At 45.0% G+C, this 15693-nt stretch overlaps 1 protein-coding gene across 1 annotated transcript in view; it reads left to right on the forward strand.

Annotated features, from left to right (window-relative positions):
* RXYLT1 (ribitol xylosyltransferase 1) overlaps nt 1-15693 on the forward strand; it is a 51398-nt gene that overhangs the window by 13215 nt on the left and 22490 nt on the right. Inside the window, exons 3-4 of the mRNA XM_069229119.1 lie at nt 4781-4883; nt 12562-12876. Coding sequence (XP_069085220.1) covers nt 4781-4883; nt 12562-12876 — 418 coding nt within the window. The remainder of the gene's footprint in view (nt 1-4780; nt 4884-12561; nt 12877-15693) is intronic.

The following is a 15693-nucleotide window of genomic DNA, read 5'->3' on the forward strand; positions in this document are numbered from 1 at the left end:
AGGGTAAGGTATTAAACAACTTTTACCAGAAGTTGTATAATACCTATGGTGTTTACACCTGACCAATGTTATTTTATCAACTTTCCAAGATGGATTCCACCCACTTTGATTCAAACTGCAATGTGCCAGTTACATGCAGGAAGTGAATTATCATACGGTGTTACCTTACCTACTTCTCCAGTAGAAGCCGATGATTCATTCTCCATCATTGCTCCTGTTGTTTCCTGAATCGCCAACCATTTTTCATACTTTGCATGAACTTGTGAGTTTCACATGACTTCTATAGATATAACCTGCACAGCATCCTGTCCTAGTTCTTGTGATACATCCAACATTGGAAGCCTTTGCCCCTCTCAAAGGTTGGGCACACAGCTCTGTAGAAAATGGCAGTGCTGAAAGTATGCAAACTGGCAAGAGAGCAACATGGAGCTGGGAGGAGGAAGCAAGTGAGTCGGGGAGAGCACACGCGGGCAACCACATCATGGAGGGGGGTGAGGTAGAACCACACAAGCGGGAGAGAGGAGAGCATAGGAGAAGCACATGAGGCAGATGGCTGAAAAGCACTTGTGTGGAGTGCATAAAAAAAACAAAAGAAAAAAGTGGGGCCTGAAAAAGTGAGAGTGTAAGGACACCGAAAAATTGCAATTTGAGCAGGTGTCGGGCCAATCCAATTAAAACTGCGGTAGATGTATTACACCTGGATTAGACTGAAGAGGATGGGGAAACTGGAGTCCAGTGCCTGTCTGAGAGGGTGTGGGCAGGTCTGAGATATTTTTCACATAATACGACTTTGTCTCAAAGTAACAAAATGCAGGGCAGACATTTTTCAGTGCCTGAACAACTCTTTGGGAATAATGTTATCTTCAGCTAAACTAGCAGTGCTTAGCTTAAAGGTTGTGGAGGGCGCTGGGAACCAAGGTACCAATATATAACAAATTGTTTTATAACCCGGGGCTCCTGGTTACATGATATAGCAAGGAAAGGGGGGAGCTCCAAGATTCTGACCCTGGCTTACACACACTGTTAGCCCAGTATGAATAGATATATGTTACAAAATGCTTTGAGCATGAGTAGAGGATGTTCACAACAATACAACAGTTTTAGGGACCCCGGAGGGAGTACTGCAGAGACGAACCTCCTATATCCTCTATTCCAGTCGCATAAGCGCAATGAGGAGAGTATCCCAAGCTCTAATGATGTCTCCTCCAAAAGACTTTTGGGGGAGGGGAACGGGCGATACAGTCAACCTTGAATTTATTGCCCTTTGCTTACTCCTGTGTACCTACAGATTAACCTGCCAATAAAAAGGCTTAACCGAAAAAAAATTGTAACTTTTCACTTCTTTTGTAGTCTCCACAGCAAGTCACTTGATTCCTAAACCTGATATAGCCTCCCCAGCTCCCTCTCGATTCCTACACCCTCCATATTCTTCACACCCCCAGCAAGATTAGTACAACATTTAATGTATTCACAGCAGTAAACTAAGGGCCAGATGTAGCAAAGGGTTTTTCCCATTCTGTGCCAATGGGAAAATGTGTTCGTACATATGGCCCTAGATTCCTTCACCCATCGCAGCTTCCAAAGCTGCTCACTTTATGCATAAACCCAAAATACCCTTGAGAGGAATGCTACTATGTCAGCCTTGTGTCTTCCACAGCCTCCAGCTGATGCATACATTGCACATACCCTCCATTCCTTTGCCTTAATCTCCACAGCCATCTGCACAATCTCTACCCGACATCAGCGCTACAGTGTTCCACTTGATTCATACACTCAAGACTCAACAGTTTCTGCATTGGTCTTACTCACTACTTGTTTCACAAAACAATCCGCTCCACTGTAAATAGTCTACACAGTAATCCACTCTCGATTCCTATGTCCAACGTTTTCTACAACCAGTTTCTTGACTCCTACATTCTCCATAGACTTCACATTCCCATGTGATTCCATCACCCTGCTACACCTGAGCTCCGTACCCTCTTCCTACAGCCTTCCTGGTTTTGATCACCCCCCACTCACTCAACTAAACCTTATTTAATCTCTCACTTCTCATAGCTGCTTTTTTAGACTTCCTCTCCACCTTTTCCATGCACTAGGTATCACCCTCTTTTCCCTTATCCCTTTTTGCCGTCATAATTAACAGCTTTTGACATTCTTATTTTAAAATATTTCACAAACGTATCTGCTTAGCTCCCAGTGCTTTTACCTATTTCTCATTCATCCCCACTTGTCGATCACTCGGATCAGGATTCTTCCTTTTTTGTAATCTTTTTATCTGTATGTTTTTAGCATTTATCATAACTGCAGGGCTTCAGTGCCTAAATTACTTAAATTATGCATAAGTGTTAGCATGAGTCTCTCAAGTTTGGTAGGTCTAACAATTAAAAAAAAAAAAAAAAAAAAAAGGAACCATCATTTGAGTAGTTTTTTTTCCCAGCTAGCTTGCCCTCTTTCAATTAGAATATAGTATAGTTCGCCACCCCATCCATCTGTCCCCGCCGCGAGTGAGTGCTGTCCTAAGCTGTTTGTCACAACGCGCCCTGCATTGTGGCCCCCTCTGGCAACTGTGGTCCAGATGCCTCCCTCTTTTGCCTGTGGAAATCAGCAACAAAGGGATGCTCAGTCAGCTGCTATGGGGTGGAGTCTAAGACTGCTTTGTTCTTCCGTTCACAGAGCTGCCTTATTGGCTATTGCCAATTTCAGGAACTCCTCCTTCATCAGGTGACTGCCAATGCATAGCAATTGCCCATTTAGCCAGTACTAGTCCTAAGTCATTGAATTTGGAGGTCACTTTTGTTAGACAGTGATTTAGGGTAGAGACCTGGCAGGCAAATGTCCAATGTCTCGTGATGTGGGCAGTGTGTGACCCACTCCAGTTCTTGTGCCACTCCGTACCAAGAGGTGGAGATAGTTGGGCATTCCCATACCATGTGTAAGAATCCTGTATCAACCAAGGATCGGGCATGACTTATCTGTGGTACCCATTATGACATTTAACCTATATGGCGTGAGGTAGGTGGTGTGCAAATAGTTAAGCTGAGTGGATTTAAACCTAGTGTTTCTAAATATGCTGCATGTATGTTGTGATACTGATGTCCATTCCTCAGCTGTCAGTTCACGTCCCAGTTTGCCATCCCAGTGCGTCTTGACCCCATCTATGGGCATCATTGACATTGAAAGGATTGTTTTAAAGAGCAAGGACACCAGTTTCTTGCTGCTTCCAAACATGAGGAATGTTTGCAGAGTGTCATGCAATTGTAGTTCTGTCTGGCCCTTCCCCCAAATGGTCTGTATTGAGCCCGCAAGGTAAGGGTTGCATATGTTGGGAGCTGGGACCTCAGCAAACACAAAGTCCTCAAAACTACACAGCACCCCACTCATATAACAGTCCCCTATAGTGAGTATCCTGGCCGCTCTCCACTCAGCCATCCGTCGGGCCAAGAGGTAACCTCCTCTTGGGGTGGGGAGCCCTACCAGTGGGAGTGCCAGGGTGTACACTGGTCTGTCCCCAGTTCTGTGCACAATCCCCCACCAGCACCTTTTCACAATTGTGATCATCTTCTTGGGGTCAAGAGCGCTTATCTTCTCACCCGGTATACGGTCAGTCAGGGCTCCCTCATTCTGGGCATCTCCCAGGGGGCCCATCTCCTCTCTCCTCACAGCCATCTTGCCAGCCACTGCAGTTGCACTTCTTTGTAATAGAATTCAAGATCAGGGATGGCCTGAGCGGTCGCTTAAGTAGTCAGAGCGAAATCCTGTGCTTTCTCCCATCCTATATTAGTTCTGTCATGAGAGTGTTCATGACCCTAAACCACGTCTGCGGGATCCAGATAGGACTTTAGGGATTATTACCATTTTGGTTAGTGCCACTCTGGTCATGACGTGCAGGTGTAACATGCGCTCGAAGGTCACGCCGGTGCACAGCAAACATAGGGCAGGTCCCTAAGTATCATCTCTAGTATCTCCGTCCATATGGTAGATCTTGACCCCCAGATATTTAAGGTTGTTGGTTCCCGGTGTGTGTGTGAAGGCTGAGCTCTAACCATGGGGCCTCCGGCAGGGTGGGTGACATTGAGAATGCACGTTTTTGTCCTGATTGGGTCTTAGTCCATAGATCTCTCTGAAGCTCTCAAGCTGTTGGCCTCCCCAAGGCACGTTCCCTTCTGTGTCCCCAATGAACTGCAGCATATCATTCGCATACAAGGGGAGAGAGTGCTCTCCATCCCTCTGGCGAATGCCTCAGCCTCACCCCTCTGTTTGTATCTATGTCACAAAGGGCTCGATGGCCAGGGCAAACAGTAAGGGAGACTGGGGAAAACCTTGTAGGGTGCCTCTGCCAATTTCGATAGGGTCTGATATTAGTTGCTCAGTGTGTACTCGGGCTGTTGCCCCTGCATATAGGAGTGTCACCCATCCCTCCCCCAACCTCATTAGCCTCATGGCTGCTTTGAGGTAGGGCCAGTGCACTGAGCTCAGTCCCTTTGGCAGCAGAGAGAGCACCAAGAACCGAAACAGCGTCCATATATTAAAGGAAGCATAGCCGTGCAGGCGAAAGCCATTTCGATCCCGCTGAATCACAAAGCCGGTGAGAGGGCAGAGCCGGTGTTGGACCATGATTCTTGTGAAGTATTTCTATTATTGTCATACCTGGACCGTGCGTGTGCTAGTGAAGTAATATACATCTGTTCTGTGTTCATTAATGTTATTTAGAGGCTTGCATTGTTTGTGTCTTTCGAAGGTCACACTAATTTAGAACAAAATACACTTCTTCTCTCAACAGGACTTTATCTCTGGCATCACATTGTTGAAGGATTTCTCGAACCTGCAGATGAAGTCGCCCAGTGGAGAGAAGGAAACCTTAAGTTTGGAAAAACACTATTTAGGTAAAGTTTAAGTTGTTTACATTTACCATTCCCCACGTTATCAGGTGCCTTGTGTGTGTTCAAAGAAAGTTGTCAGACTGAACGGGCATTGTGGCCCTTATCTGCTGTAAAAGTTAGGTCCCACAGTTGATTGTTTAGGGTCGAGCCTGCGTCGCATGCGCTTGCGTTTCACTAAGCGAGATGCTTTAGTAATTACAAGCATTTACAATGCATCGGGTCTCGCGTTTGCTCGTTTTAGAGCCGATCGCGTTGTAAACTCCTAACCCGACTTTTCACCTATCGGGCAAAAGTGCATTTATGCACGTAACCCGAAAAGGTGAAATCAAGTAGGTATAGCGCTCGACTTCTGCCAAGCGAGATCGGGCTCGTAAATTCGTTTTAAAAAAAATCCACGAGCCCGCTGGAAAACGGCGAGCCTTGCATGTTTTCTGTACTTGGTCGCTGCGCTCGAGGAGGGCTTGCCACCGGAAAAGGCATGACATATGCGTGCCTCGACTAATGAAAGCAAGCCGATTTAATTAGGGAAGCCCACGAACCAATAAAAAGCACTGACGTGAAGTTGACAGGGCTCAGAGCCCTTTTCTAAATACTAGAGTCTCCCTGCTATACGCATGCGCGAGCGCATGCAACGCAGGCTCGACCCTAAAAAAGGGCTCAGAGCCCTGTCCACGTCGCGTCAGTGTCTGTCATTGGCTTGTGGGCTTGCTTGTTAGAATGTGCTTGATTTCATTAGTGGAAGGCATGCACATGTCGTGCCTTTTCCGGTGGCTAGCCCTCCTCGAGCGCATCGACCAAGTACAGAAAACATGCGAGGCTCGCTGTTTTCTGTCCGGCTCGTGGACTACTTTTTCTCTATTTTCCCAGCGCGATCTCGCCTGCCAGAAGTCGAGCACTTTACATAATATCGGCCCTGTTACACAGTTAATTGCACTTTTTCGGGTTACGTACATAAATGCACTTTTGCCGATAGGTTTCATTACCAGTGAAAAGTCGGGTTAGGAGTTTACAACGCTGTCAGCTCTAACACGAGCAAACGGCAAGACCCGTTGCATTGCAAATGCTTGTTTTTTTTTTCTTTCCTAAAAGTTTCCAGACATTCATGGCGTAGGATTTTAGTGTGAAACCCACAAATGTGTTAAGTACCCGTTTTCAGATGTAACTTGCTGCATACATTTTTGCATCGTGCAGAACATTGCTAGAAGGGCTTTAGAGGACAGAATGAGAAATGCAAACAGTGACTACGAAAGAAGACTACCAGAGAAGAAACCTAGGGATCGTTATTGTAACATGTGCAGCACAGCAGCTTTCGCGGCCTGTATAATGCGTAAAGTTGCCGCAAACAGTTATGGTGCGAAACAAAACATTAACAGTTGTATTTGGTTACTGTGGCAAAATTCACCCCAGCACCGAGCGTCTACTTGAGGAACAAGCTAGAAGGTGTTGAGGAAACAGTCTGCATAAAATTAATCTCACTGTTAAAATGGAGTTAAATCCATAAATTGACACATGGCTAAAAAGGAGAAGCTGCCTGCCCACAGGTTTAAACGTTGTGCTACTTCATGATGGAAGGTTTATGTTTAACTCGAAAAGGAAATCCTGCCTTCATTACCACATAATCTGGGGCAGCAGATTCGCTGTGGATAGGTTTTTCTCCGCAGCACGTCTGGCAGACTGAGTTTATCAGTACCCAGGGCATGTAAAACCAAACCAAAACTTGAAAAACACATTCTGTGAACAAGTGATATGCAGCGAGCTCCCACCACATAACGATGTTTTAGGTTTACATTGCACAAGTACGGAGGGCGACTAGATTTTTAGTACTCACTAAATACTCCTTCCATAGAGTTCTTTCAAGAAATCTTATGCACACAAGATTTTGAAAAAACAGTGCCACAGAACGCTCCACAATATTAGTAAGCTAAACATATTCCTCTTAATTTACAGTTATTTGTGTAATTCTGAAAACGGGAGCAAGTGAGTGGATTTTTGAGAAATCCATTTAACTTTTTTCCTAGCCCGATGCCCAAGTAATCTAGTCATCATGTAGTGTACTCTAGTGTACTTGGGTCTGTGGCAGTGGCTTTCAAACTTTTTAATGCCGCGTCCCCCAGTAGAAAAAATAATCATCAGCCCTCCACCCCCTGCATTTTTCACAATTAATCTAATAAATTGACAATGTTTATATATGTCCAGACGTATTTAAACATTGCAGTTTTGGTACTGTTTTAAAAATGCAGTCAAATATATTATACCAAACATACTGTTCTGGTGAGGCAGGCCGTACTAATGTGTAAAAGTGTCCACAGTGTGAACATTAGCGGTGGGGTGGGGTGTTTTAAGAGTATTTGGAGTCTCCTCCCTTTTGACACACACTCCCAACTTGGATATAAATGACAAAACATAGTAATAATGGCCCGTTACAAAGCGATTTACTGCTTCTCATTCTTTCTAGCCTAAACAAAGCCCTGTCATCAGCATGATGCTTATTTTGGCCAGAGCCTGGCGCCCACCTCCCCCTTCCTCCTTCCCATCCTCCTCCCCAGCAAGATCATTTGAGGCCCCCCCAGTTTGAAGACCCCTGGTCTAGGGGTAAGCCATTTGAAACGTGTCTGAATTAAAAATTTTCTTTCACTTTAAATTGTGTAAAATGTGTGCATTCTTTCTACACAAACCCAGTGAAAACTAGGGTACCTGGCACTTTGACAGACATTTAGAGGTACTTTCACATGGACCTTTGTGGTGCAGTTTAAGTGTGCCGAAAGTATGGAGGTTTTTTTGTAAATTGTATGAAGAAACACTGCTAAATTTAGACTGAGCTCGTGTTTTACCACATTTTCATTGAAAAACCCCGTGACTAATCATCTTAAACACCCATGGCGACATTCACTGCTTTACATTTTGTTCAGAACACAACTTCGTAGCTTACGAATGACTGCTTTGTTAGATTGCGAGCATTTACAGCCATTTCATGCTTTGTAAATTAAAATTACTTTCACATAGCTATAGATTGCTACGTGGAAAAATATTTTGTCACTTGAACCCTTTGTCTTTTGACGTGTCCGAATCAAACAGTGGCCTGGGTTCCCCTCTCTCATGGATAAGTTAAGATAAGAGTAAGAGCCAGTGAGGAGTAGCATCCTTGTGTGCCTGCCACCAACTGGAGGGAAAGTCTAGTACATCTTCTGAATGTCTTTGCTGTAGATGAAACTTTCACTTTTGCTGAATGAAGTCACCATTCAGGAATGAGTTGTAAACTTTGCCTTTTACACCATGAAGGAGCGCATTTCTGGATGTTTAATGTGAGAAGGGAGATGTATAAAAACCTATAATTTGGTGGCACTATGAAAGCTCTGAGTGGTAGTGGAAGAAAGTTGAGTTGGAGCCTTGATCTACCGGGTAATAACTTAGTGGCGTTGCAGACATTGCCACAACCCTCGTTTGATTTGATTGTAAAATTATAAACCGGAGCATTTACCCAAGAGCATCAAGGCGCTATAGTTAGTGCTGGCAATTTATTGTCACAAACAAGACCAAAAAAACTAGACCAACTACAATAAGGTATAAAGCCAGGTCTTAAGTGCCTTTCTAAAAAGAAAATATTCTACGATCAAAGTCAAGGACTGGGGGAGCGCATTCCAAAGTTTGGCTGCCGCAACTGAAAAAGCTATGTCTTCCCATCTCTTCTTGTGAACTCTTGAGTAAGAGACCAAAATGCGGTTACCTGAGCAAAGGTTTCTACCTGGAGTATAACAACAAAACATATTCTTAATTCAAGCAGGACTATGCTGGTAAAAGCGCCTTGTGCACAATGCAGATAGCCTTGAACATGATGCGTTTTCTGACAGGGAGCCAGTGTAATTCATCCAGCCCTGCAGTGGCTGACTGGCGCTTGGACTATCCAGCGCAGCTCTGGCCAGAGCATTCTGTACTCTGCAGCATTGCTACAGCGCCAAAGGATGATTCCAAATAAAGGGAGTTACAGTAGTCTAATCTAGACATGACCAAAGCTACCGCAACCTGTTTCCTTGAAGGTATGGATAGAAATGAAAGAATTTTCTTTTGCTTCCAAATGATCTAGAAGCGAGTTGCCACTACACGATTCACAAGACCGCTCATGGATAGTTCAGCATCTAGCTAGGATAGCCTCAAGGTTTTATGCCTTCTCAGCAGGAATCAGAGGAGCACCTAAGGAATCTGGCTGCTGACTACCATTCCAGATTGAAGTTCGCATGCCAAAAAGCAGCACCTCAGTTTTCTCCCCATTGAGCATGAGGAAATTACATGCCCTCTAAGCAGCCACTGCTGACATACACTGGGAGAAATGATATGTAGTGTCACCCAAATCCCTATGGTTTGATCTGATAATTTGGGTATCCTCTGCATATGATATTATGTTCAGACCAATGATCTGAATAGTAGCTGCGAGACGCAACACATACAGATTTTAAAAAGGGTCAGGCTGAAAGAAGAACATTGTGGCACCCCACAAGATGGGGAGAAAGCATCTGACTAGAAATGGTTTAGCAGTACTCTCTTAGTACGTTTAGTGACAAAGGAAGACAGTAAGGCCAATGCCTAATCTGTAACGCCTAAGTTACGAAGGCGTTTAATCAGCGAGGGTGAGATGGTACCAAAGTCTGCGGACAGGTCAAAAACTACCCAAGCCATGCCTAGCCCCGCGTCTACTAGCTGTGTAATGCAGTCAGTGGCAGAGACCAAGGCAGTTTCGGTACCATTATATTTACAGCATCCGAACTGTGAATTTTCTAGCCACCCCTGCTTTTCCTCAACCTTCATCAGCTGGTCATTTAGATGCTTCTCAAGAAACTTAGCCAAAAATGGAAGTAAATAAATTGGGTGTACTTTTTACAATACTTGTTGTCTAGATTAGGCTTTTTTAAAAAGAGACCAATGTCTTTCTTTCAGGTTGTTTAATAAATAAAAGATTAACTCCAAAGTGGTAGGCATTACATTTTGGCCTTATTGCAAAGGTTTGCAGTGTCTGAAGAAGAATTCCTCAAAAGGTAGAAGCAAGTCGATCTTATCACAAACTCCTTCTATTCCATCACATGTTTTTCCCTTGCCAAAAAAAATAAACAACTCCATTGCAAGGCTTGCATGGTGAAACATCCATTTACTGCATTTGAAGTGCATTGATGCACTTAGTGGTTGAAATGGGTGAAATCAATTGGGAACAACGTTCTCAGTGTTTTTTAGTTTTAGAAAAACTGTTCCTGTAATTTTTGTTAAAATACATGAAAAACAACCATTTGCATGCTTCATAAGATTTTCAAGTGGCTCCCCATTGACACCAGACGCACTGTCACACAAGACCTGGTCACCAGACGACTGGACTATGGCAAGGCACTGTACGCAGGACTCACCTCGCACCTCCTCAAGAGACTACAAACAAAGCAGAACTCAACAGCCAGACTCATCCTTGACTTCCCTAAACAGACCCACATCACTCCTCCACCTCAAGAAGCTCCACTGACTTTAATTTCATGCACACCTGGAGGAGTGTCCGGCAATAAATGTGAAAAATGTGGCTGGTGTGTGTGGGAATACAAGCAAGAGAGTGATCTCTCTCCCAGAAAATCAAAGGGAAGGTGATATCTTTCATTCAAGCTATGTGTGCAGTGCTGTTTCCAGGACGTTTTTCTCCACAGGTGGTATTGATATTTGCCACCCTACAGCTGTTACATACATGATGGGGCTTCTCGGACAGGACCCCTTACACAGGGAACAACTTCACCACATGCATGATGGAAGTCTCCACCTAAATGAAGTCCAACTGTCTCCAACTCAACATGGACAAAACACAAGTAGTGATCTTTGAAAAAAACACCTCCCCATGGGATTCCACCTCATGGGCAGCCATTTCACCAAAGGGCTGTTGATCATCTAGAACGTGGCAGCCAGACTCCTACCCATCCTTACAATCAGGGTACACATCTGAGGAAACTCCCACTGCCCCCCCGATATACAATAGTCCGCAGACAACACAGGTCCAGGCTACCCTAACAGACTCATCTCCTTTCATCAACCATCCAGGCACCTCCGCTGAACCGGACTCCTACTCACAAACTTCTTATGCATACACAGGAACAGGTCTAGAGGTTGAACCTTCAAAGCATGCAGCGATCTCCCTCTACATATCAGAGCCTCCTCACTTCTTGAATTCCACAAGAAGCTGAAGCCTTGGCTCTTCAAATGACTCAACTCTTGAGGCTAGTCCTCTACACCTGCTGAGCACCAGGATACCCGCCAGGTGATAGTGCGCTCTACTAATAAACATAACATATCCCTGTCTGTCATAATTATAGGCTGAATAGGTGGTCGGGCCATTTCCTAAAAGTAATGGTATGTGGCAGGTGTGTTGCTATGTACATGGGAAAGAACCTTCGGCGAGATGTCCGAAACTTTTTGCATGGCGCAAACAGCGAATTTCGCTGTTTGCGACATGCAAAAAGCACATTGCGATGCTCATTCCCATTTTGCGAGTCGGTAACCTGGTTACCGACTCGCAACATGAGATTGCGAGCCCCAAATAGGAAGGGGTGTTCCCCTTCCTATTTGCGATTCGCATTGCGATGCAGAATTGCTTTGTGACCGCGAACGCTGTCGCAAAGCAATTCGCAGTTACCACCAGTGTCTCACTGGTGGTAACCCATTCGCAAAAGGGAAGGGGTCTCCATGGGACCCCTTCCCCTTTGTGAATGTCCCTGAAAAAATTAAACAAAAACTTTTCATTTTTTCGTTTGAATTGCAACTCGGGCTGCAATACAAAAAAAAAAAAAACTGCTTTATTTAAAAGCAGTCACAGACATGGTGGTCTGCTGTCTCCACCAGGCCACCATCCCTGTGAGTGCTGCGAATCGCAAGGGGGTCACAAATTGCGCCCCACCTCATTAATATTAATGAGGTGGGTCTTTGCGACCCGCTTGCGATTCGCAGATGGTGTCAGGGACACCATCCTTCATCCGGATTTGCGAAATTTGCTACATCTGGCCTCTTGCTCCTAGCCCACATGGTACCTCTTTTGTGTATCCAAGGGCACCTGACACTGCCGGATATCCACGTGGCATGTCTGTGGTGGGAAACTTACACTCTTAATAAATATTTGCGTGCGTGCGTGTGTTTGAAGCTTGCACTGTGGCATCTTGTGCTCTATTTTGTATGCAAAGAAGCTGGATGTGTGTGGGGCATGGGTGGCTGGAGGTAGCCTGCACCGAAGAATCCTTTTCTGAACCTGTTCTATATGTGCAAGATAAGCTCACACCATGCGCTTCCCATGCGCCATCTTTAGATTGCAAGGCTCTTTGCAGCCTATATTTCCTCTCTTCGCTTTCACCTTGCCCCTTATTCTCCCGTTTCCCCCTCACGCCTTGTGCTTCCTCCAGACATTTACGCGGGTGTCCTCAAATGACGGACTTTTCCAGAGCATGTTATATGTTTATGTTCAGCTCCTTGTGTTTCCAGGAGCGTTTTTTAATAGGGAAAGGGGGGCGTATAATAATGAAGCAGGTGTTTTTGTGAAAGTGGCTTTACTTATGCCCCTACAAATCGTTATCATTACATTTAAAATATAACGCTTTTGCTGTGGTTAAGAAGCAGATTGCACGTGCAGTTCTTTACGCAACGGATTCAGTCATGCTTCCTCCTTTCTTGTTTTCAGTTTCATCACCGGTCCAGCGGTGGTCCCTGGTTACTTCCCTGTTGAATCCGAGAATGTGGTGCTGGTTTTGAACGGGAGAGAGGAAGCGAAGATCTCTTTCGCCACCCAGTGGTTGCGGTACGCACAGGCCTTGGTACAAGCTCGCAGGCTGCAGCACGTCTCCGTGGTGCTGCTGGGAAGCGAGCAGTGCGACAATGACTGGATGTGGTCCTACCTGCGCCGAAACGGGGGCTTTGTGGAGCTGCTGTTCGTCGTTTACGACAGCCCCTGGGTCAATGAAGTGGACGTGTTCCAGTGGCCCCTGGGCGTTGCTACGTAAGTATTAAGATTTTCAACACACCTTACACGAAGTCCTAAAATTAACATCATTCTGCGTTATGTTTTTACGCAGGGCTCAGATCTGGCTTAGGGCAGTGACTGTGAAAGTATACGTCACATTACGGTCACTCTAGTGCTTTCTGGGAGGGAATTAATTATAGACCCAAAACTGAATTATCTTGGACCATGCTTGTTCCAGGCACAGTAACGTGACGTCACTTTACCAGCACACTAAGTAATACTATACTTCATCATTCTAGAGAGCTATCATATCAGAGTGGGTGATACGGTTACAGCTGATAAAAACCAATGTAAGCAAAGGTCTAATATTAGACTGAGGCGGATTTGTTCAAGAGCTTTATAGTGACATCACAACTCCGTTTTTTTTGTTTCTTCTCCCTCTGATGTCTCAGTTCACGTCTTGTTTTCTTCTCCCTCACTGCCTATTTCTAGGCCAGCGCTGGCGGGCCTTGTACAATAAAGAAGGTGGCTATGGCAGGCTGCTGTAGACAAAAGCTTGGTGCTTACAAACAGAGCAGCTTCTCTACACACACATGGGCCCAGTCTTACTAAAAACCATGCCGTCTAACGCTCCGTGAAAATCCGCAGCATTGTGTTGCTCGGATGAGGAAAAGTAGCGCAGTGATGCGTGCTGTCTCGTGAGAAGGGCTGATCCTCTGGAAGGAGCTCTCACCAGATCCCGTGTTAAGGCTGAATAACCGAGCATGGGAAAGGACAAACCCAGTCTCCATGTAGGACACCAGGAGCTGCGTGTACCCGCAATTTCTGACAGCCTTGTGATCTTTACTTACATAATGAGTGCACAGATGGTTTAATGATTGTTTTCACAGTGTCTTCCCAGACCTTTTACAACTCCTGAGGATTCTATGGCTTCTACAAATAGCATCACTGATGCTTGGATTTCTGAAATATAGATTTTCCTGATCCCATGTTGTAGGAAGGAAAATACAGCGGATTGTCTGACGACGCTTGCCTTTTAAATGACTTCACACCACCAGACTAAGTTGCAGTGTCTACACCAAAGATATCCGCCTACCGCCGAAGTTCTTCTTCATGAGGATCACTCAAGCAGCAAGACATACGGGATACACTAGCCCCTGCCGTACACTATGAGGATATTGCAAGTCACCCAGGAGTTCCATAACTATATAGAGGAAAGAGGCCGAAGGCCAAGTTCCTTTGTAAGGTTGTAGAACTCCTAGGTGACTTACATTATCCTTATGATGTACGCCAGGGGGTACTTTATCCCATATAATACATGGTCACACATCACCTTTCCCACAAACCACTTAAAACTTTGATGCATAGCTCTTTCATATGAAAGACCAAGCATGTTTTCAAACATAAAGGATAAAAATAAAACCTCTTGAGCAAAATTAAACACATCATAAACCTGTTAGTTATTTTTTGCAACAGATATCAATAGAAGTCAACGGCTCAATAGAAGTCAGTAAAAATGTTTTTTAAAAAGCTGCAGTACCTTGGAATGTGTATAAACATGCATAACAATTCTAGCTTTTCTCTAGCTAAGGAATGTACAAAATAAACATGTTCTCTCTGCTTGTCATTGTAAGCTAAAAAATAGAGCAGAAGAAAGAAAAGCAATGTTTTTTTTCTCGTTGCTTTAAACAGCTGCTCTGTGGTCTGACCTGCCTTATACCTCTGCTGCAGGCTCTGGCAGCAGGCAGGCATTGAGACGCCAGAACTCAACTGTGATTACTTATAAATAGTCGAGTTCTGATGTCTTCTTTATAATTGGCAATTGGGTGCGTCACAAGTTGCCGATTATAAAGAAATTATAGACAGGAGTTTATGCATGTATTACAGAATCCCATATATTGTAATATAATTATTTGATAACTCTGAGGTGGTTTAGTTTTGCCCACAACTTGCTGCAGCTCGCTACTAACAGCTGGGGTGGAACTACATTCCCCAGCTAGCACTTGGACCAGGGCAGGCCCTGGGACTCTTGCAAGTGCTCTTAAAGAGCTTCTCCTGCCCGCAGCGTGGGACACTCAGAGGCTGTTCCTTTTGCTTGCAACTTGCCGCAGCTCGATCCTGACAGCTGGGGTGGCACTACATGCCCCAGCTAACACCTGGACCAGGGCGGACCCTGGGACTCTTGCAAGTGCTCTTAAAAGCTTCACCTGGCTGCATCGTAGAACGTGTTTGGGCATGCACCTGGCCCTATACGTGCCTGTCTTAGCCTGTCATAGCCCGGAAGAGGTGGGACTCCCCTTCCCCCTCCCCCCTTGATTCCATTGTACTTTGAGGTATTCGTCCTTCTTAAGTTCCTTGCTCACTTATTTATGTGCCATAAGGGAGATTGCTAGTTGGGTTAACCGTGAGGCCTCCCAATGGGGAAAAGCTCTTAAAAGGAGGGACTCCAGCTACCACGCTGACAAAGAAATTCACTTCCATTGATCGCATGCTAGAGAGGGCAATTGGAGTAGTAGCTACTGCAATCGTTCGGTCTGAAATGAGACTGTCCCAAAGTCCAGGCTCACCTGCACCAGCTCCATCTTCTCTAGTTGAAGCCCGTCTAGACTCAGAACAGGTGTTTCACCCTCCCCAAAATCTTTCCCACAAATCTAGTACCCCTTTAAAATCACCTTCTGGCAGATGTTTAAGTAAGTCTTCTTTGGAAGTCATCAATCCACCTTCCCTTGCTCCTCTCGTGAAGCCTAGAAAGGTAACTTGTAGGAAACAACCAAGGAAGAGAACCAAGGTCCCTGCCTTTTCCAACTCGACCTCGCCAGCTCTCTTCAGAGACAAAGCCTCGCAGTGCAGTGA

This window comes from Pleurodeles waltl, chromosome 4_1 (assembly GCF_031143425.1).
Source record: "Pleurodeles waltl isolate 20211129_DDA chromosome 4_1, aPleWal1.hap1.20221129, whole genome shotgun sequence".
Classification (NCBI taxonomy): Eukaryota; Metazoa; Chordata; class Amphibia; order Caudata; family Salamandridae; genus Pleurodeles; species Pleurodeles waltl.